Genomic DNA, 22,615 nt, shown 5'->3' with positions numbered 1-22,615 from the left:
ATATTATTAACCCATTAAACTTTTTAGAAAGTTGAAACACATTTGAATGTTCTGGGAATAGGCACACCTGAAGAAAGTAAACTGAGATCAAGCAATTATTAACAGTAGTTGTAAAGTTTTTGTTATGTCTTAGTTTATTAATAATAATGAACCAGTCTTCTTTAAGAATCATGTTTTTACGAGTTTCTGGTTATGTTCAAGACGGTGATAAGTGGGCAGAATTAGGACCTTTCTATAGTTTCCTATTTTTTTTTTTAAACAATGAGCTTGAAATTGAGTCAATTTTTTTGGTATTACAATCACTTTTATTTTGTAAATAATTTATTTCTAAAGTTGCTATGTCTAAGACCCACACAAACCAGTGGGGAAACAGTGAAACTGACTTTGTGTTTTGTATAAAGTGTTATCAAATGTACCAATCAAACTGAAAAACTTCTTTTTCATTTATTGTAATCTTAGGTGTTACTCATAATAATTATAAAAAAAAAGTGAGACAGAAATGTGATTTTTACATTGATGGTGTCTCTTTGACACTTCATACACAAACATTACAGTCCCTAGAAATCTGAAGTGTGTATGTATATTTTAAAGAAAACTTAAATATTCTTTTAATGATTATTCCCTGAAGTGATACATTTCTTAACTTCACCTGCACATTTTTGCACTGGGATTTTTAATTTTTTGAATTGTGTAGTGATAGTAATCTATATGGCGGCTTGCAAAGCTGTGAATGGATTCAAGCTGAGATTGGCAGCTGTACAGATATTTTGGAGCCAGGGTTGTGGAATGCCCCTCCTCCCCTGCCCCACCCCCCAGGAGGGAAGAAATCTCAGATCAGTTGGCCGGAGAAAGGGATGTAACTAGTGGGTAGAAATATCTGTCACTTGGTGTTGAGGAGTGGGGAGTAGGTAGAATTGTGTACTGTTATTGGAGTTTGGCTTGTCAGAATGTATACACTTCTGGGATATGGGCAGGGTATCTGATGTGAATTGATAGAAAACTAGCTAGCTCATTTTATTTTTAATTTTTCCCTGTGTTGAATTCACTAGGTAATTTCAGATTCTAGATCTAGTAAATGTGACAGATACTGCAAATGGATGATTAATGACTGCTAATCTTCAGTGTATGAATTTGTGTTTCAACTGGTCTAAAGTTGAAGGAAATGGTCAGAAACAAGCAATTAAATGGATTGAAATAACAAAAATAGATAAAATCCAAAGTGAAATGTAAACATCAAGAATTGTTAACTATGAATCCTGTCTATCTTTCTACTTATCAAAAATTTCAGATAAGTATATCTGTATATCAAATTCTTTGATTTCAAGTGTGCTGCTCAATGAAAGTGTTAAAGAGCACTCATTTTTAAAGTGCTGAGCACCCGGTGGATAACTCCTGCTGAAGTTGATGAGAGAGAGTTGAAAATAAGGCCACTTATTTAGGTGCTTACTTATATGGATTTAAAAACTTACTCTAGCAGCCATTTTTGAAAATCTTGCATAGCATTTGCAGTTGCACTAAAAAGAATCCTCAGCCTTCTGTGTGTAAGATGTTTGCTAAATGGGAGCACAAAAACTTCCATCCACAGTATACTATTGCACAATGTAGTGCCTGGACACCAGACATTTTAATTACATGATTTATAGAGAATTTACATACTCTGCTTGAAATACCTGGTATTAGCCAAATTTTGACATAGGATACTAGAGTACAAGATGGGTGAGGTAATATCTTTTATGGGACCAACTTCTGTTTGTGAGAGAGACAAACTTTTGAGCTACACAAAGCTCTTCCTCAGGTTTGGGAAAGGTACTCAGAGTGTCACAGCCAAATACAAGATTGAACAGATAGTTTAGCATAAGTAGTTAGCACATATTCTAGAATCTAAGGGACCATTCGAGGTGAAGTGGCCTAACACCCCTGTAGTCATGTGACAAAAAAGAAGGGGGGGGGGTTATTGGGTTACAGATTGTTGTAATAAACCTTAAAGTATAAAGTGTCTTTATTAAGACCATGATTTTTAGTGTCTAGCAAAGTTCTGAATTTAAGCTCCCTGTCTCATCTTTTAAAAGTGTTTGTGCAGGTTTTCTTTGAGGATGAGGGCTGATAGATCAGATATGGGGTGATTGCTTTGCAAAAATTGTTCACGACAGGTGTAGGGTGTTTTTATCTTTTATCATTTTCCTCTGTGAGTTAATTTGAGAGTTTAATGATTGTGTGGTTTCACTCCACACAATTGGGGCATAGTTGTTGGGGCATTTAGTGCACTGGATAAGGTACACCACATGTTGTGATAGGCATGTGTAGGACCCATGGATTTTGATAGGTGTGTTGTGGGGGGTGTTGATCATTGTAGAGATATATCTGCAAGTTTTGCATGTGTTTTTCTGGTAGCGGTGCTGCTTTGAATTGGTGTGTCCTGGTTTGTGGGGAGCTTGCTTCTGATGATGAGCTTGGTGAGGTTGTGGGATGTTTGAAGGCCAGAAGCGGGAGTTCAGTAATGATTTCTTTCAGGATGGTGTCCCCATTGAGTATGGGTTGTAGTTGTTTGTATGGGTTTCAGTGTGGGGTAACAGGTGACAACTAGGGGTGTGTGGCTGGAGAGGGTTTTATTTCTGTATTGAAGCAGGTTCTCTTGGGTTATTTGTGTGGTCTGTTCCATGATGTGATCTACTTCTCTGGTGGAGTGCCCTTGTTTGGTAAAGGCCGATGGGGACGTGTTAAGGTGTATATCCTGGATTTTCTCCTCAGAATATATTCTGTTGTATCTGGGTGCCTGGCTTTCTTGGTGTGTTTGTGAAGGTTACTGCATCTATCTATGAAGGTGGGTGTGGAGATCCGAGTGTTTCGTGCTGGAAAAATCTCTGCAACATTAGATTATTGTGCTCTGCCTACCAATGTAGTTCCTGTTCTAAGTCTTATTTTTCTAGTATTTTCTGCAGTTTTTTCATTGTGTGCTCTTGCTTGGTGCTTTAAGAACAAAATTTATATTTGATATTTTATGTTTAATGTAGAAATGAAAAGATACATTAAATGTTACTTATGCAATTAATGACTTACTATTTTCCTTCAGTTTCTGACATCGAAGGTGGTGATGGATTGCAGCTCCGAAAGGAACATGCACTCAAGATATTTGCTTATATCAACTCCTGGACGCAAAGGTATTTTCATAAGTGTCTTTAAACTCATGATATTGGACCCCATTTGTTGTAAAAATTATGCAGAAAGTAGAGTGTATAGAATAAGTAGAGTGAGTACAATATTGTGGTGTGACTAAAATGATGTCAGAATAAAGGAAATTCTGGCATTCGTTTACATTTATCCACTCGTGTGCCAGGTCACTTGCCTGGTGTGTGGGTGCAACACACTGACTGGCGTTCCAGAAGCTATTGAGGAACATGACAGCAAATAGGCTAAATGATAGTGATGACAAATATTATAAACCCACATATATACTGTTGCTTAATGTGAACTATCCTGCCACATATGCTTTGTTTCTAAAGAGAATGGGGAAAAAATCGAGATTTGTTACTTTGAATTTGAGTGTCTTATGGAGCTTTTTTCACAATATCCAGGAGCTGTGTCTCAAGATGAACACTTTCAGGCCATAGCTACCACTGTAAAATACATAAATAATTTAAAACTGTCAAACAATAGTAGGGACCATGTAGTTTTCTACAAGTGTCTGGAAATAAATGGGATGCCCACAGGGATTAACGAGGTCTTCACTACTGGCACTTGAGATTGGTTAGCATCTCAGTGTCATTTTAAATTTCCTGTCTTTGTTGGTCAGTCACATGCTTTGTTACTTAAAGTAGATTTTAATGTGAAACTTGTTATAACTAGCCACTTCAGTCCTTTTTTTCTTATTATTTATTAGCTGCTTTAAGTTAATGAAGCCCCAACTTCAAGAGATTATCATTTTTAGATATTTTAATTCTGAGCCACTCCAGGAATTTTCACATTTTTTGTTTTTGTTTTTGTTTACAGACAATGTCTGTGCTGCTTCAAGGAATATAAGCATTTGGAGATCTTTAACCAAGTAGTATGTGCGCTTATTAACTTACTGATTGCCCACGTTCAAGTTCTACGGGACCAGCTCTGTAAACATTGCACTATTAACATAGATTCAACATGGCAAGATCAGAATAATCAAGCCAGTGAGCCACTGAATGTAGAAAGAGAGTCTCGTGAAGAAGAAAATGGAGAACGACAAAAATCCATAGAGAAAAAGTTAGACTCTGCAAGAACTTGTATCCTGACAGAGGAAGATTCTGCAAAGAGCACTGATGCTTTTAGCTTATGGAGCACTGATGAGAAGGAAAAACTGTTGCTGTGTGTGGCAAAAATCTTTCAGATTCAATTTCCTCTTTATACTGCTTACAAGCATAATACTCATCCCACAATAGAGGTATATCTTATCCTAAACTTGTGCATATTTTGTTTTTGTGAAGCATACAGTAGTTATCATTAAAAGGTAGACTCCGCTTTCCTTGATGGTAATTTTCAAACAGGGTGGACAGGATGATTCAGCTCTGCCATTGAATTTAGTGGGTCCTTCCATTGACATTTCTTGGGAGACGAACCAGCTCCTTAAATACTTGATTGGTCTAGGTAAAAGGAGTTTATAAAATGTTGGATATAACTGCATAATTTGAGTAATCTTAGTCTCGGCAACAGGGAGGCTCCCTTCCAAAAAGTAATATAAAGTAGTTTAACTCCTTTTTATTTAAATCTGTTATAAACTAAATTCAAACTAAAAACTTGCATGGGACCACACTTTTTTTGCTATTCTACAATAATCAGAATAACTGTTATAATTGCAGCTCTACAAACGACTACTGTTCTTTACGAGTTTTTTATTGTGATGTTACTTTTACTGCTAAATATTATTTTACATTTTTTATAAATTCATTAACTTTCAGAACTCTTCTTTACAAACTTTTTATTTGCAGATACAGAAGGAAATGCTTTTATAGCTATATCTGGGGCTCTAGTTGTCAAGTTAAAATAATTTTGTTCTTGAAAAGCTTTATTTTTAGTTCCACCTGTGAAAATCTGTTCATGACTAAATAGAGCACACGCTACACTTATATATGGAGATATGGGTATATTTGGCTAAACACATTAATACATTTATGTGGGTTTTACAAAATATTAGTGCATTGAACTACAATTATCCAAAACCACAAATTTCAAACGATGGAAAAGCTCTGTCGCTGCTTTGTGTAGTTAAGCTTTCAGTTTAAAATTATTACACTATTTGCTCTTAACTTGTAAAGATATACGTAAAAGATATGTGATTTGGCATACATGCTAGTTTGCTTACCTGAGTTATATTCAGTCCTTGAATGAGTGGTTCTCACCAAATTTGGCAATAAAGGTTGGTTTAGTTAAAATTATTAAACTGGGAAAATGAGTGATTTTTGTTTTATTTGGGGCATATTTGAGTATCTGGTATATTCTGTCATGTTGTTGGAGTATAAATCTGTAAATTAACGTCAAACTGTGTTTACAAATATATCTGCTCTTAAATATCTATATTAATGAACCAGAGGATGTTAGGATTCCAGTAAGTAAGACTTTCCTAGCACATTTCAGGTTTCCTTTAAAACTTTATCATCATAAATAAATAGGTCTGTGATACAGCTGCCACCAGTAGAGACAAGTGAGGGTAGGTCAATCTTTTTGTCTTTTTGTCATTAGTTAAAACTAATGTTAAAACAAAAGTGATTTTGCCTCTGTGCTTTCATGGGATCATTGAAAAAACTGATCTTCAGTTTTTCTTCCTGCCTTCACAAGAACATGGCAGAAATAGCTTTGGAGCAACTTTTTTTGTGTATAAACGCCTTGCTTCTTTTAGAGAGAAGACGCCCGGGTGCCTTCTTCTTTTCTTTTTGGAAATACTTGTCTGTCTTAATTTTTGTCATTGTGCCATGAAGAGTTAGAAATCTCAAGAGCGACAGTGGCATGATTTTTTGGCTGATGTGCTGACATAGTGTAAGAGGGCGAGGCACTAACATAAATTGGGTGGCTTCATTGTGGCTGACCAGTGCACACAGCAATATGACATTTTGAGTTACTGACCGCTCAAATTAGCAAACACCGTTACTCCTTGAATATATCAAAAGCATATGGTCTGGAAAGGGGAAGCTGAGAAAAAAGGAAACTTTTTTTTTGCTATCTAGGCAAGTCAGAAAAAATAGTTCCCCCTTTCAGCTAATTTTTCATACCAAATTTCTAGTTTCTTTAGCGCAAGTACTGATATATCTGTGTTTGGGAAGCCCCTAGCACATTTTGATTTATACCATAACATAATAATGCTCATTTCAGTGTCATAGGCAGTTCTGTTTTACTTGTATCTAAATTCTGGTTTGGATTTTAGGACACAGGATATCTGTTCCAAATGAGGCTAATTATTCCCAGTAAAGGGAAGTCTTCTGCAGAAATTTTGAATTCAGTCCTCAAGAAGATATCCAAAAAGAAAGCCATGCTTCAACTCCACTTTATCATAAACTAAATGCATGAACAGTATAAATTCTTCAGTGGGCTTATAGGGAAATGTAAAGTGTCCTGCAAAACATTTTGCATCAGATTCAAACTGAAATCCAAATATGTCTGGTTTTTTTTAATATTAGCGAGACAAGGTGGGTGAGGTAATATCTTTTATTGGACCAGCTTCTGTTGGTGAGAGAGACAAGATTTTGAGCTTACACAGAGCTCTTCAGGTCTTTACAAGTCCCATAGATATCCCCAAGAAAATCAGATGAAAAATAAGTAGAGAAAGCTTCCTACTGCTGTATGTGGAAGTGGGATTTCTATCCGCATGGATCATGGGCTCTGGTTAGAGTGCACAGTAACATTTTATTGAGTTTTGAGGAGATGCTTTTAATCTTCACATTAATGTTTTCCACTCTATCTGCTCTGGAAAAAAGGAAGATTTTCATGGCAAAATAGATCATCTTCCTAGCTGTCTAGGTGGTTTCATGAGTTCCTCAGTTTCATAGAGATGTATTCATACCACTTCATTGTGGCTAAGGAATCTGGTAAAATCCGACATGTAAAATTGTCATTCAGCTGTCCTGTAGAAAACAATTACAGCTGCAAACAATAATTTCTACTCATTTCACAGTTGTTGCCTGGTCATCTCGACTGAGTGCAACCGTTAGCAATTCAGATTTCTTCTCTTTGATTCTTAATTCTAAGGACACCCTCAAAAGGGTGATACAGAATGTTTTGCAGGACTGATCACAGTTCACATTTCCCTATAAGCCCACTGAAGAATTTAGACTGTTCATGCATTTAGTTTATGATAAATGTTGATTGTAGTGGCAGCAGTCTGAAGAGCAGTCTAGAAGTCTCTGATCCTCTTGCCAGGTTCTTGGTGGAACCTTTGCAGACGCACACATCGGGGAGAAAAGAGATTTATTGTGGAGAAAATTCCCATCTGTCAGAAAGGGTCACAAAACTGCAGTCTCTAACAAGAACAAGAAAAAAGATGATCTGTTTGTGTATAAGCCTACTGGGGACTCCACTGTCCTGCCCTAAATTCGATGGGTTATGGGACGATTCTACCTTTTGAATTTATTTTTACTAGCAGCAGGCATCTTTATTATAGCAAATATAGAGGTAAAACTGGAAGAGGCTAATGAGAGTTATCTGAGCTGAATAGGGAAAACTTCCTGAAGGAAAACTTCATTTAGAAACCAGAAAGGGTACAGCTGACAATGGATGCCAGCCCAGAATACTGGGAGCCCATATAGGCATATTGACAGCACAGTGGACATGGTCTTCCAAGACAAAGAACTGGCATATAAATTTGTTGGATTTGAGGGCAGTGAGACTAGCAGTCTTAAACCTGTGGACAAGACAAGCACACATTACTTCAGACAAGTTTGTGGTCAAGGCCTGTTTAAAATCAACAGGGGCACAAAAATAAAATGGTGATACAAGAGTCTACCCTGCTAATCAGATGAAAAATCTCTTTTTTAGCCAAGCTTTGTGTGTCTTGGGACACACAAATGCCACAATTGGACTTGGTCAGTTGGAAGAAAACCCACTTGAGGGCATATATCTTGAAGGAAGAAACATAGGTGGAAACAACCTGTTTACCCCAATGCAAAATTAATATCTGCTAATGTTCTTGATATTCTAAGAGAGGTCTTAGCTCATGACACATTTTTATTATATAGACATTCAGTCTGGCATATGCTGTTCATCAGACTGACAACTTTGACAGCAAAACACTTTAAAAAATCACAAGGGCCCAAAAAAGGGTAATTCAGAGATCCCTGTAATGGTTGAGAAGTCTGAGGTCTGTAGACCTGGTGTGAATGTCTGAGACATAATTGTCCTGCATCCATGACCTTCTGTCAGGTCTTGTCTATTCAGACTTAGCTTGTGCAGAGGATCTGTGAACTCAGATAGGTATTTTAGAAAGTGCAGAACATTCTTCTGTCTAGAAAGAGGTATTTTTTCATGTTATTGGGAGTGATGACTTTCTGTAAACCATGTAGAGGAAGAAGCAAGAACATGAAGTGAGCTCCCGTTTCCCTTACCTTTTAAAATCCCTCCAGGCAGGACTAGACAATGAACTTTAAAGGAGTTAGCAGACCAATCTTTAGTGGCTTACTGAAAGGTAAAATAATGAGGAAAGGTAGCTGTCTACTTTATTTCTGTGATCTCCCAACATTTTGGCTCAGAGTGAGGCAATTAGCAGTTGTAGTGGCAGTTTTCATATAAGTCTTTTTCCAGTAGGATGAATTTGTTATAGTTTTATTCCCAAGATTGTGTCCACATCACACATCAATTAAGATGTTTCACCTCTGAGGTTTTTTTATTGCCTTTGGTTCTCATAGGGAACTCTCTTCTGTTACTTGGCTCAAAAGGTGACCTTCTGGAAATCCTAATACCCTGAGCATTCTGTTTAGAACGTCAAAGCAGGACTGTCAGGTTTTCAGGTTCATTCTAGCCAAGTAAGTCAAATCCTTTATCTCTTGAAGGCTGCAGAAATCTCTTGACCCATGGTTGTTAGTGTTCACTCCAATATGGCTGCTTCCTAGGAGAAGTCTTGAGACAAGCAGTGTGCAAAGCAGCTACTTGATATTCCAGATACACTTTAACTTAACTCTACAGTTTAGTGCATAGATTTCCACTGTCTTTCAGCTGCCTGGTACTAAGAGCAGTACTTTAACTGGTTAACAATTTCTGCTTCTCTCAACAACTGATAATTTTCCCATGCATAATGGGTTTCTACTGGTGGCATGGGCAGAGCACAGAAACACCCATTTTTCTTATCTGTTAGCCAGAAAAATATATTGCCTACTCACTACAAAGCTTGGAGTTCAATGTGAGGGAGAAATAGTAATATATTTAGATTAATATATTCTAACCTTAGTGAATAATTTAAAGTTTGATTCCATCATAACTAAAATACCCCCAGTAATGTAGTTTTACTCTGGTATTTAGTCAATTTGAAATTAACTCTAAAAACTTCAGTTAAATAAAGTGATTTTAAAAGCTTTTTTTCCTGAATTTAAAGGGAAATTGTCAACATGAAAACTAGTGGTTTTACAATCACATTTTACAGTTTTAAAAAATGTTTTCTGTCTTGCTGTGTGAAAGATCCGTACAAATATGGAAAATTGATTTAATAGGGGGAAACAGTAAAATAGACTGTCTACAAAATGCTGTCCAATACACAATGTAAACATATTAAAAGAAGTTTATTTTCATTAAACTTTTTAGTTATAGTAATCTTAAGTGTTACTTGCAACAATTATAGATTTAAAAAGGGGCAGAGGTATGATTGGTGTCCCTTTAAGGATACCAGGTACTGGTTCCACAAGCTACCACTTAGTTATTTGGGTAAGAATGTTACCGTTGGACTTGAAGAAGTTTAATAAACTGAACTAGAATGACTAACCTTAAATTTATTAGCTCTTGAATATATTAATTACGTTTATGATTATACAGTATATTATCAATTCACTTACCTATGGCAGTCCAGATGTTTGGGTACATTACCTTCCTACTGGTAATGGAAACATTTGAATTGGTATAGAACTCCAAGAAGGAAAACTACTAGGTAAGAAATTTCCCCTTATGATTGGAGCATTGTCCTCAGTTTATAAGTTTATAATTTACATATTTGTAAATACAATTAAAAAAAAACCAGTTTAATTGGAACATGCAAAAGTCAGTTTAGCAGTTTAAAAATTAAACAAACCTTAAACTGCTGGAGTTTTATAAAATTAGGTTTCTGGAATGTGCATTGTGAGTCTTTGGGTTTTGTTTCCTTCATACAATTTGTTTCTATTCCTACTGTTAGCTAATTGTATTTCTCTTTTTTCTTTTAAACCAGGATATTTCTGCCCAAGAAAGCAATATATTAGGGGCGTTCTGTGATATGAATGTAAGTCATATACATTTAATTGTCTTATAGACTTTAAGGCCAGAAGGGACCATCATTACCATGATCATCTAGTCTGATCTCCTGCACATCACAGGCCACAGAACCTCACCCACCCACTCCTGTAATAGGTCCGTAACCCCTAGATGAGTTACTGAAGTCCTCCAATCTTGATTTAAAGATGTCAGGTTACATAGAATCCACTGTTTACTCTAGTTCAAACCAGTAAGTGGGGTACTGCGGAGAAAAGCAAAAACCTTCCAGAGTCTCTGCCTGTTTGATATGGTGATCAGTTAAACTCTGAGCATATGGGCAAGACCCATCAGCCAGACATCTGGGAAAGAATACTCTGTAGTAACTCAGAGCCCTCCCCATCTAGTGTCCCATCTCTGGTCATTGGAGATATTTGCTGATAGCAGTCATGCATGGGACATATGCTGTTGTAGGCAATCTCATAATACCATCCCCTCCATAAATTTACCAAACTCAGTTTTGAAACAAGTTAGGTTTTTTTCCCTGCACTAACCCCCTTGTCAGCTGTTCCAAAACTTCATTCATCTGATGGTTAGAAATCTTCATCTAATTTCAGGCCTAAACTCATTGATGGCTAGTTTAAATCCATTTGTTCTTGTGCTAACATTGTCCCTTAGTCCTCCTCTTCCCTGATGTTTATCCCTCTGATGTATTTATATAGAGCATTATGAGATACAATTAACATGTTTTCTGTTAGTGTAAAATAGTCATATTTAGTGTTTTATAACATAATATTGCTAGTCTGAACTTTTACCTTTTCTTAATGCATTTAGTTTTTTATTTGGAATAGTAATTGGTTTTTCTTTTTAAATAAAACTTTTATATTCTTCTTCCATTTTTATAGGATGTAGAAGTACCATTGCACTTGCTTCGTTATGTTTGTCTATTTTGTGGAAAAAATGGCCTTTCCCTCATGAAGGATTGTTTTGAATATGGAACCCCTGATACTTTGCCATTTCTTATAGCACATGCATTTATCACAGTGGTATCTAATGTAAGTATTGTCCTGAGTTGGTTATGTTTTTAAACCAAAATGCAACAAATATAAAGTTGGATAAACTGTAAGTCTGGGAAAATTTGAAGAAGATGACCCTGGAGGTAGGAAAAAGCCACAAATTTTACCTCAGAGATTGAAGGATGTCTGGGAGTTGTCCTGTCCAGCAAGGACAGTGTTTCACCCTTCAGACTCCACTCATTATCCCGAGATCTGCTGGAGGAATAGGGGCATCTGTGCAAGCTATAGGATATCTTGTTTTCCCCTCTCTTCCCAGATATTTCAGTTGCATTGAAACTAGGCTAGAAAGGTATTCCTTGGTCACTGCTGGCCAGAATTGGAAGACTCTGGTAGTAGGAGTTAAAGCATGTCTGTGGAGGTGGACATGTGGAGACTAGGAATGACATTAGCTCAGGAACATGGGTGTAAAGGAAGGCAGAATTTTGCACATTAAGTTTAACTGTGAATACTTAATGAGTGTAACTAAATGAAATGCTGTGTAATTACACTCTAATTGCAGTATTAAGTACTTTGGATTAGATCCTTGGTGTTCCTCTCTCCCATATGCCTGTGTTGCTCCCAGGTACCACAGGGCAGCTGGAAAGCTGTTCTAAGTAGGCAGCTGAGGTTTAATCTTACATAGCTTTGATTGGAGAAAAGCCAGCATTGGTGAATCTGCACAACCAGCTCCTGGTTTAGGGGGAGGGTTCTCAGGTGAGCCAAAAACTAGAGGGACTTGGCTAGAGTATGCTGTGCTCCCTCAATCTTGAGGTGTTGGAGTAGTCCTTAGAAAGTCATTACAGCTGACACGATTAGAGCAGCTCTGAGGTTATAAGTTATACTGGGGTCCAAATCAGCCCCTGGCTACTGCCAGGATGCGGAAATATAAAAATGCCTTTAAGCTGTTGTCCTTTAAGCCTTTAAGCTGCCAGCCCTGTTCATGACAGGGCTCCATCTGTCTGCCCTGGGGCAGCCAGCTTTTCCAAATTACCGCAATTAATAAAGGTCCATTATTACTTTTCCACAATTTTCCATGTCTTGTCCGCAACTCAGCCACAGTTATTTGACAATCATCCTGTGATTCAAGCAGGGCCTTACTGATGTCTCTGTTTACCATTGCTACTGACAGTAATGCTGTTCTCTTTAAAATATAAGAAGTCTGATTAATTCTAAATGTGACAGATAATATTCTTGGCAAGATAAATTTGCTAAATGGATTTTCTTTCACTTAACAATGGTACGTACGTTTGAAATGTTTACTTAAATCGTTCCCCCTTGCCTTTCAGTATGGTGTGCATATGTCTGATTGCTCATGAAATGAAATACCGAACTGCATTAAAACAGAAATGCACGTTTACCATAGAAATGTTGCCATAATTTTTGTGGAGAAAATCACATACCTCTCTAGTACAAACTCAACTACTGTGTGAGGTTTTTGTCCCATCCACTTCAATTTATGGACTACACAGATAAATTAATGCAAGATTTATGAGTGGCCATCTAAATGATAGCCCAGTGAGCAGATTTGCAAGGTAGCTCTGCAGTGTCAGCTGTTACCCAATAACTGGTATGTAAACTCAGAACACTAGTGTAATGTTAGTTAAATGCATTTTCACAGTAGTAGCAGCTCTTAAGAATGATAGTTAACCAGCTCTGATTGTAAAGATTCTTAGACACACTGACTCTTGGATTTATTTGGAGTCCTTGGGAAGGATGGATTGTTTTGTCTCCATAACCTCTTTAGCTATTATATCATCTGTTTCAAAATCGTTTTTCTGAAAAAGATTAGATTATGGAGAGACTTGTAGTCCCTCCATAGTCAAGTTTGCAATAAGTCACCACCATCCTTGTACATTTGAAATAAAGGATACTGCTTCCAAATTTTAAAGTTCATTCACAATGATTGATTTAATTTTATTCTGAAAATTTCAAGGAAATCCAGCAAGTTATTTTTTCAGGTGAAGGCAATTAAAAATGTCTTTCTTTGGAAATTTTTGAAAAGTGTCCTGTTCATGTTCCTGTGTATGGAAAACAACTGGCGAGTTATAACTAAGGATTAAAAAAAAAAAACCCATATAGTCCATCATAACCTTGTGAACAGGTTAATTTTCAAGGCAGTTAAATCCAGTCTATTCATAAGGGCATTATTAAAAAACTAATGATATAAGAACATAAGAATGGCTATACTAGGTCAGACCAATGATCCATCTTGCCCAGTGTACTGTCTTCTGACTGTAACCAGTGCCAGATGCTTCAGAGGGAATGAACAGAACAGGGTTACTTAGAGTGATCCATTCTTTGTCGTTCAATCCCAGCTTCTGACAGTTGAAGGTTTTGGGGCACCCCGAGTATGGAGGTGCATCCTTGAGCATCTTGGTTAATAGCCTTGATGGACCTATCCTCCATGAAGTTACGTAATTCTTTTTGAGCCCAGTTATACTTTTGGCCTTCACAATATCCCCTAGCAAAAAGTTCCATAGGTTGATTGTGCATTGTGTGAAGAAGTACTTCCTTTTTTTTTGTTTTAAAGCTGTGGCCTGTTGATTTCATTGCGTGACCCCTAGTTCTTGTGTTATGTGAAGGGGTAAATAACACTTCTCTATTCACTTTCTCCACACCATTCTTGATTTTAAATACATCTATCATATCCTCCCCTTAGTCATCTCTTTTAAGTTGAACAGTCCCAGTCTTTTTGATCTTTCCTCATATGGAAGGTGTTCCCTATCCCTAATCATTTTCTTTGGTCTTCTCTGCACCTTTTCCAAGTCCAATACATCTATTTTGAAATGGGGTGACCAGAACTACACACAGTATTCAAGATGTGAGCATACCATGGATTTATATAATGGTTTTATGATATTTTCTGTTTTATTATCTCTTACTTTCCTAATGATTCCTAACATTCTGTTAGCTTTTTTGACTGCTGTTGCACATGGAGTGATGTTTTCAGAGTATTATTCACGAATCCAAGATCTCTTAGCTACTCTCCAGTCTTGTATAGAGGCTGATTTAATTGATAGGTTATATATTAGAGTAAAAAATTTTGTATTTGAGTTCCTTCAGAACTTTTGGGTGAATACCATCTCATCTTGGTGACTTCTTATTGTTTAATTTATCAATTTGTTCCATAACCACCTCTGTTAATACCTTAATCTGCATCAGTTCCTCAGGGCATGCCTGCATTAGAACCTTAAGTCGACTTATGTTTGGATAACTTACAGCCACCGCAGTTATTACTGCAGTGGTTCATGTCCACACTACCCTTCTTCTGTCGGTGAAGTGCATCTTCACTAGGAGTGCTTCCACTGACTTCAGAGGGGCAGTGTGGTGATCTGAGAGCTCGGGATTTCCACTCTGCATGCAGCTCCTCTCCAGGAACTGAACTGCCCCCAGGGCTCCCTGCTGGGAGCTGGCTTCCTCCTGAGGCTCTCAGCACCTGGATGCTGCCCTAAGCTCCCAGGCTCCCTGTTGGGAACATGGCCCTCCACCCCCGCAGCTCTTGACTCCCGGCTGGGAGCACAGTAGCTGCCCAGTGGGGAGCTGGGCAGGGAGAGGGGAACAGCCAGGTTCCTGTCAAGGAGCTGAGAGCCTCGGGGCAGCACCCTGTTTTCCTGGTGGGGAGCCCAGGCAGCAATCTGCCTGGGAGCAGGATTTCCCCCCATTCCTTCCTGGCTTTCTTGTATTGACAAGAATGACAGCCAGCAGCCGATGTCTACAGGGACACCGCCTTGCCCTAACTACACTGACATAAGCCCTACACCCCTCGTGGAGGCAGAGTTAATATTTTGGTATACTAGGGCACTTATATCATTGAGAGCAAGTGTGTAGTGTGTACACTGACGTAATTAGGTTGATGTAAGCTACCTTATGTCGACCTAACACTGTAGTGTAGACCAGGCTTATGGTGTGTCACCTAACGAATGGCTCGGATGTGGAGATCTCCCACACAACTTCTGCAGTGACGAGTGATACAAATAATTCATTGCTTCTCTGCAATGGCCTGCTCTTCCTTGAGTGCTCCCTTAGCATCTTGATTGTCCAGTGGCCCCACTGACTGTTTGGCAGACTTCCTGCTTCTGATGTACTTAAAACAAATTCCTGTTAGTTTTTGTCTCTTTAGCTAGTTGCTCTTCAAATTTTTTTGGTCTGCCGCCTTATATTGCAGAGACATGAATCTGAAAGCAAAGATTTTCAGTGATGGGCTTCGTAGAATAGAGTAATGCAGGATGTTGGAGACAGAAGACACTAAAATAATAGAAAACATTTGATCACAACATTAGTGGACAAGTTTGTATAGTTATCTATCATTGTAGAAAACATTTACCCCAAGGTGTGCAAAGGAGGAGGAGGAGCAGCTCCTTGAGTGCCTCCTAAAGTGTATCTGAAGGGAAGCCATACTCCATAGGCTTTGAAGGTGAGCAAGAGAGCTATACTGCAGTAAGGCTGCTTCTTTTTTGGCCATCTCTTTCTTTCTCTGACTTTTACTTTTTCTTTGCTATCTGTCTGGTCTGGTTCCTTCTTCTCTTGACCTTTTCCTGAAAATCCAGGTTTCAGTTCTGGTTCCTGTGCTGTTTCACTCCCTGTTGTTCTCCTGTTCTCCATAATGGAGGACTAGGAGTGTGTCCTTTCTATCAACAGTTGCAAAGAAGTATGTTGACTTCTAGTTTCTTCTGTGGAGGTATGAAATTCTGACTGGAGAAGGCTGTAATTACTTAATTCTTTACTATTCTAATCCTGCAGTTGTCATGGAGAATTACTTAATCATCACACATTAGGGATGAAGAAATAGTTTAAAAAAAAAAAGGGGGGGGGGGGGTTGTTAACTATTTTTTGTCAAGGTCCAATTTCTTTGTCAAGGTATAGTCAACGTCTGCACTCCAGAGAAAATAATACAACTCCCCCCGTTCCTCCCCCCAAATAACAATAATTATAGTAAGTAAATAAAAAAAAATTCAGATTCCGTTCAAACGCATCTGGCAGTCTGGATTTGGCCCACGGTCCACCTGTTGTCTGCCCCTGGTAAACAATGGTCTGATGACTACTTCTAAGTTGCTATTTTTTTGATTGTCGGACTCCTAGGTTCTGTTCCTAGGATGGCCACTGACCTTGGACAGTCACTTAACCTCATTGTACCTCAGTTTACTCTTCAGTAAAAAGTTATAATACCTGTTTGTCCTACTGGAGTGTGGATTGATTTAAATTAGGTTTAATTTTAATATAAAGTTTGATTTTAATTATGGTTTAAATCAATAATAAAAATGATGTGCAAATCAATTATTTTAACCCTTCCCTAATGTTTTCATATGTAAAAATCACTCTCATCAGTCGGAAGTAGAACCAAAACATTGATATCCATTTGATGTATTATAGCGGAGTACCTGCTTTGCTATGGTTGAGGTTGAGAAGTCTTTATTGTTTAAAGGACAACTCTAAAATCTGTACATTTGCTTGGATTTCCTTGAAATTTGGTATGCTGTTTGGGGGTGCAGGATAGGGTTAGTGATCCAAATTTGAGGTTGGTGGATCAAGGAGTTCCTGAGGCATAGCTCCCTGAAAAAAGAGCATTTCTTAAGGTTGGCAAATTCTATAACATTTTTTTATGCAGACCTGGGTGTTAAACCATGGTTATACTCGTGCTCCAAATGGTCTCAGTTGCTTGACATTTACCTCAGCTAGTGCATGACACCCACAGTCTCTTTGGGGATGCACTATTGAAAACATTTTTCAGAAAAGAGTTAAGCTGCCTATAGACACACACAGATCCAAGTGATGTGGTATGGCATGATGGTAGAGAAAGAGATCAGTGAGTTGAAATACATCTGATGTTACTGGAGTGCAGTAGCTCAAGATGAAATGCTGTAAGGTTGGAGCTCCTTGTTGCTTGGATGTTCGATTCCTCTGCTTTTAGGAGGAATTGAAAAAGAAATGCATGATACAAAATTTTTTCTCTTACTGAAAAATTCACTGGGGATTGCAAGGTTAAGGGGTCTCCAGGAATTGATATTGTGGGGTAGAGAGCACAGACGTATAGATCAGCTATTGTCCTGAACATGTGTCAATATCGGGAATGACGTGTCTTTGCCTATCCCTTCCAATACAGACAGGTACAAGCTCATGGTTGTGGTTGGGGTGCCGGGGGCGGAGCAGTTGAGGGTAGAGTGAGGATTGTAAGCAGGGCAGACCTCTGAGGGGCACACAAACTCCACAACAGTGGGTTGGCCTCTTAAATGATGGATTAACTACTTTGGGGACAGGTGGATAGTAAGGGGCAGTGTGAATGCAATTCCTTTGCAGTGGGGTATCTCATAGTGCATTGCTTCTCACACATTCTATGTATCTGTCTTTTGGGCACCCCAGTCTTTGGCAGAGGCAGTATGAGATAGTTGCTTTGTTTTTTCTCAGAAGTCACTGATACAAACAAGGTTAGCAGCATTGTAAATATGGATGTGCAAACATAATGGCAGAAAAGCTGCTCTCAACCATGTTACATATAACAGGTTAAGATGGTCATGCTTCTAAATGGTTACAAAATCACAATTGTAGTTGAGTATGGATGAGCCTGAAGTATCAAATCTTCCACCAGACTCAAATAAATGGGTGTGATCACCAGAGCCTTGAAGGATGGAATCTTCTTGTAGACCCCTTAAAAGATAAAAATCAGTTACAAATGGAAGGCGGAATAGAAGATGTAGAATGGATTTGGCTGAAGAAACAGGAGAGGATATAAAATTCAGAAATGAAAGGCATTAATGCAGAGCAGTGTAATGTTACTAATTTACAATAATCTTTATCTTATTTTTCCTGTTGAGTAGCATAAAAAAAAAAAGACTCTGGATCTGGGTTAATTTATTAGCTGTAGAAACTTGCTCCAGACTATAATTTTGAAAATTGGAAAAAATCTGATTGGAAGTTACAGAAGTTCACAAAAAGCCAACAGCCTCAAAGCCTAATTTTTTTAGACAAAAGTTTTGCATTTCTAAACTTTATTACCGGCCTTTGCATTTTAATTGTTCTCCATTAATTTAAATAATTAAAGTTGATCTATTTTTGAATTTGTTTTATAGATCAGAATATGGCTACACATCCCTGCTGTCATGCAGCACATTATACCCTTTAGGACATACGTTATCAGGTAAGCTTTAAATATAACAAAAAGTTTCATTGTTTGATAAAACATATTTAGAACTTCAAATTGTACCAGAATTCAAAGTTTCTCAAAGTTCAAGCTGTTTCTTTGTCTTGTCCACATGCTCAGGGTCTAACTGATCTCCATATGTGGGGTTGGGAAGGAATTTTTCGTCGAGTCAGTTTGGCAAAGACCCTAGAGGATTTTCACCTTCCTCTGCAGGTTGGGGCAGGGAACACTTGCAGGTTTAAACTAATGTATGTGGTGGATTCTCTGTAACTTGAATATTTTAAATCATGTTTTGAGGACTTTAGTAACTCAGTCATAGATAAGGGGTCTGTTACAGGAGTGGGTGGGTGAGGTTCTGTGGTTTGCAATATGCAAGAGGTCCTACTAGATCAGGGGTCAGCAACCTTTGGGAAGGTGCATGCCAAGTCTTCCCCTCGCCCGTCTCCCATGTGCTGGTCCAGGGGCCACTATTTGTATTTGTGCCCTCAACCCAGTCATTGGCAGCGGCGGTGAGGGGGTCTGCAGGCTCATTTCCTGCTCTCCCCCTTTTGCCCCCCCCCTGCTGTGGGGTTGGGGGGTGGGGGTACTGTCTGGTCCTTCCTCTGAGTCATTTCCTGCTCTCCCTCTTTGCCGGTGGCGGGGTGTGTGTGTCTGCGGGCCTGTTTCCTGCTCTCCCCCTTTTGCTCCCCCCCTGCTGTGGGGTTGGGGGGTGGGGGTACTGTCTGGTCCTTCCTCTGAGGAGCCGCTCCCCACTGACATCCCCGGCGGCCTTCCGGTGGGGAGCAGGGCGGAAGGCTCCAGCGGCAGGGGGAAGGCTGCCTGGGGTTGCTTAGATGCACCCAGTGCAGGGGCGGAGGAGGCGGAGGGGCAGGGTCGGCGCATCACTGACCTTGGCCAGGAGCCTCTCCCAGCCCAAAGAAGTGCCGCAGGATGGCTGCTTTCCCCGCCCGGCCGCCCCCACCTGCTTTGCACTGGGAGCGGCATGGCTCTGGCCAGAGCACTGTTGGGCCCACATGGGAGAGGGTGGGGCTGGAAGGGGGAGCGGTCTTCACGCGGCGTTGTGCTGCCTGGGGCCGTGCCGCCCAAAATCATCACGTGCCACAATTTGTTGACTCTTGTACTAGATGACCAGATGGTCCCTTCTGACCTTAAAGTCTATGAGTCTTAACATTTCAGCAGTCAAAGTATCATTTATGGATTAGTTTGGGGCAAATCTCCATCGCGGTAACTTTAGTAATGGCAATAACAGTCCCAATAAGATCATTTATAATATTAGATTCAGCCTTATTCTAAAATCTCATTGCAGGATCAATTGTAATACATTTTTACTGTATGCAGCATCATTATTAAAAAAAAATTAAAAATATTTACAGTGAGATACATCAAGTTTAAAAATGATCTTATGTATCATGATTTCCTATATTGAGTTTTATAAATTCTCAAGGCAGAATTGTAAATTCATAGAAATCTCAGATCTTAATCTAGAATTGCTGATGTCTTTTCCCTTTTCATCACGTCTCACCTTCCACATTTCCAGCTAGTAAGAAATCAAATATCATCAGGACTGTATTCATTCTTTTGTATCACTAATTATGTCTAGTCCAGATAATTTTGGATATCAGGCTGTCTATAACAGAAAACTAAGATTAAACTATTTATCAAGATATTTTATTTTTGAGTGCATTAGTTATATTATTTTCCAAGGATCTAAGGGCTTGTCTACACACAGTTATTGTACTGCTTTAACTATGTTGGTTTAGAAACGAGTCTGAGTGAAATTGGCACAACCCCCTAGTTATACTGAGATAAAAGTATTTATATCAGTACAGCTTATTTCTTGGCTATAAGCACCTTTATACCCAGAGTAACTGTGCCCATGATAGGAATTGTACCACTTTAAGTATATTGGTATATATCACACCCCTAACCAAAAGAGTTAAATTGGTACAAAATATGTATATTGCTCAGGGCTAGGTTTTTATATTTCAAAAAGAAAAAAAGTTTTTCTAATGCATGCGTGCACACGCGCATCACACACATTCACAAGTTGCTCTACCACTTACTGTAAATAAGACATTATGCAAATAATCTTAATTCAGTATCCCTTTTTGTTGTTGATGTTTTGAACACAAAAAGGCTTGAAACAAATAAAGCCTAATCTGTAGTATGAAATTTACTATGAACATGGATGTTAACAATCTTATTAGCTGAGCCGGAGCTGAACACAGGTTAACTGTAAGTATAATCAAGGACAAACTGTGTTCAGCTAACATTATTACTGAAAATTTTGTTCCCACAGTTAAATTGTAAAGAGTATACAAATATGAGTTACTTCAGATCTAGGATGCAGTAACTCCTCCTACATGTATATGAATGAAGAAGCTGATGGGATCTCTGGCCTGTTTGCTGCTGGACTAATACTGAAAATAGGCAAAGATCCCTTTTTTATTGTATGGGTATGGTAGTGGATGAACTTTAATTTCTCATCCCTTCTCTGATTTCCAAAGTGCTATCAGGTGCTATCAGGTGTTTAAGATTGAGAGAATTCCATACATGGCCCTTCTCATGCTCTTCCCTGGCTTATCTCTTATCTGTTAGCAAGGAAAGAACTCTATGGTCCTGATTATCATTCACACAAATGTCTCATTATGCTAGTTTGGCAATGTTAAGGAGCCTTAAAGTGTGTTGACTTTAAAGCCTCTTTACATTACTAGAGCAGTGTAAAAGGGCCTTTGCATAAATGAGAATCAGGCCCAATAACTTTACATTTCTTCTCTGACCGGTTAATGTTTAGACACGTGATACAAGGCAAAAGATTGGAGTATAAATGTGGTTAAACCAGTTTAACTTTACTTCTGGGCATAATAGCTTTTAGCACAGGCTTGTCCAGTCTCCGTGGGCAGATCCAAATTTAGAATGTTGGCAAATGAATGGATTTTTAACACTTTTCTGTGTGGGCTGACCAAACCGGTTAGAATTTAGTTCAGCCACAGTAAAATTGAAATCATGTTGAAGGACAGTAGTTAAAATCTGTTTTTTTGGTCAGTACTGTAAAATAGACAGTATCTACAATTTTTAACTGTTTGAAACCAGGTTGAGTGATGGTTGCCTCCAAATGTTGCTCTTGTGCACGTTCAACGTGGTTAGTTATCTTAAACATGCTAGTGTACTATGTCTGAACCTTACTAGTGGTAGAGGTTATAGCATGATTGTCTTGGGTGTAACCACGTCTAGCAGTCGTTTATTGTGTAGGCAGAACCATCAAACTGTGTTGCTCTAACCACTGCTTCTTCACAGTGGTTGACTGCTCCTGTCTCTCAGGTCATTATGAAGGCAAGGATATTCCCATCTGCAGAGATGACTCTGTGTGTATGTTCGTTTCTACACCAGCTATCCCTTGGGCCTTTGCTTCGTACATTATCAAGAACTGGTAGACTAGTTTAAATTGTTTAGCATTTCTGGTTTCTGTGTAAAATATTACAATATCTTTGGCAGTGGCAGTGATTCGTCTTGAAATACACTGATTGTTGCTGCTGTTGCTGCTGAAGAAGACTATCTGATGATATATTCCTAGACTGAACTGATACAAAAATGGTTGTGAAGCATGGAAGGTGTCATGCAAACACAGTTGACATATGGTTGTGTTGGGAGAAATGCTGGCTATGATACGTTTGCTCTAACTAGGTCAGAACCTGATTATACAAAGACGGTTCTATGTGTCCTGGTGCTGGGACCACAGACATATAGGGTATGTCTACACTGCAGCTGGGAACAAGTCTCCCAATCTGGGTAGACAGATTCACATTGGCGGGGCTTGAGCTGCGCCCTAAAAGTAACAGTGTGGATGTTGCGGCTCAGGTTCTCAGGCTTAGGGGATTGGGTGATCAGAATCATATTTACTAAAAGAACCTAAATCAGGGGTGGCCAACCCGAGGCTCGCGAGCAGCATGCGGCTCTTTGCTTATATTAATGCGGCTCTTTGCATGCGGCTCTTGGCTCTTTGGGGCTCTTTGAGACTGTAAGTGAAATTGATCAGCTGCAGCTG

The 22,615-nt window shown here is 38.8% G+C and overlaps 1 protein-coding gene across 1 annotated transcript in view; it reads left to right on the top strand.

The window, feature by feature from the left end:
- Positions 1 to 22,615, top strand: part of USP34 (ubiquitin specific peptidase 34) — a 244,205-nt gene that overhangs the window by 15,628 nt on the left and 205,962 nt on the right. The window contains exons 2-6 of the mRNA XM_067565207.1: positions 3,071 to 3,158; positions 3,988 to 4,408; positions 10,361 to 10,411; positions 11,286 to 11,435; positions 18,500 to 18,567. Coding sequence (XP_067421308.1) covers positions 3,071 to 3,158; positions 3,988 to 4,408; positions 10,361 to 10,411; positions 11,286 to 11,435; positions 18,500 to 18,567 — 778 coding nt within the window. The remainder of the gene's footprint in view (positions 1 to 3,070; positions 3,159 to 3,987; positions 4,409 to 10,360; positions 10,412 to 11,285; positions 11,436 to 18,499; positions 18,568 to 22,615) is intronic.

Source organism: Emydura macquarii, unplaced genomic scaffold, assembly GCF_026122565.2.
Source record: "Emydura macquarii macquarii isolate MOO-44397 ecotype Brisbane River unplaced genomic scaffold, CSIRO-AGI_Emac_v2 contig_2676, whole genome shotgun sequence".
Taxonomy (NCBI): domain Eukaryota; kingdom Metazoa; phylum Chordata; order Testudines; family Chelidae; genus Emydura; species Emydura macquarii.
This window is presented reverse-complemented; position numbering and strand designations above follow the sequence as displayed.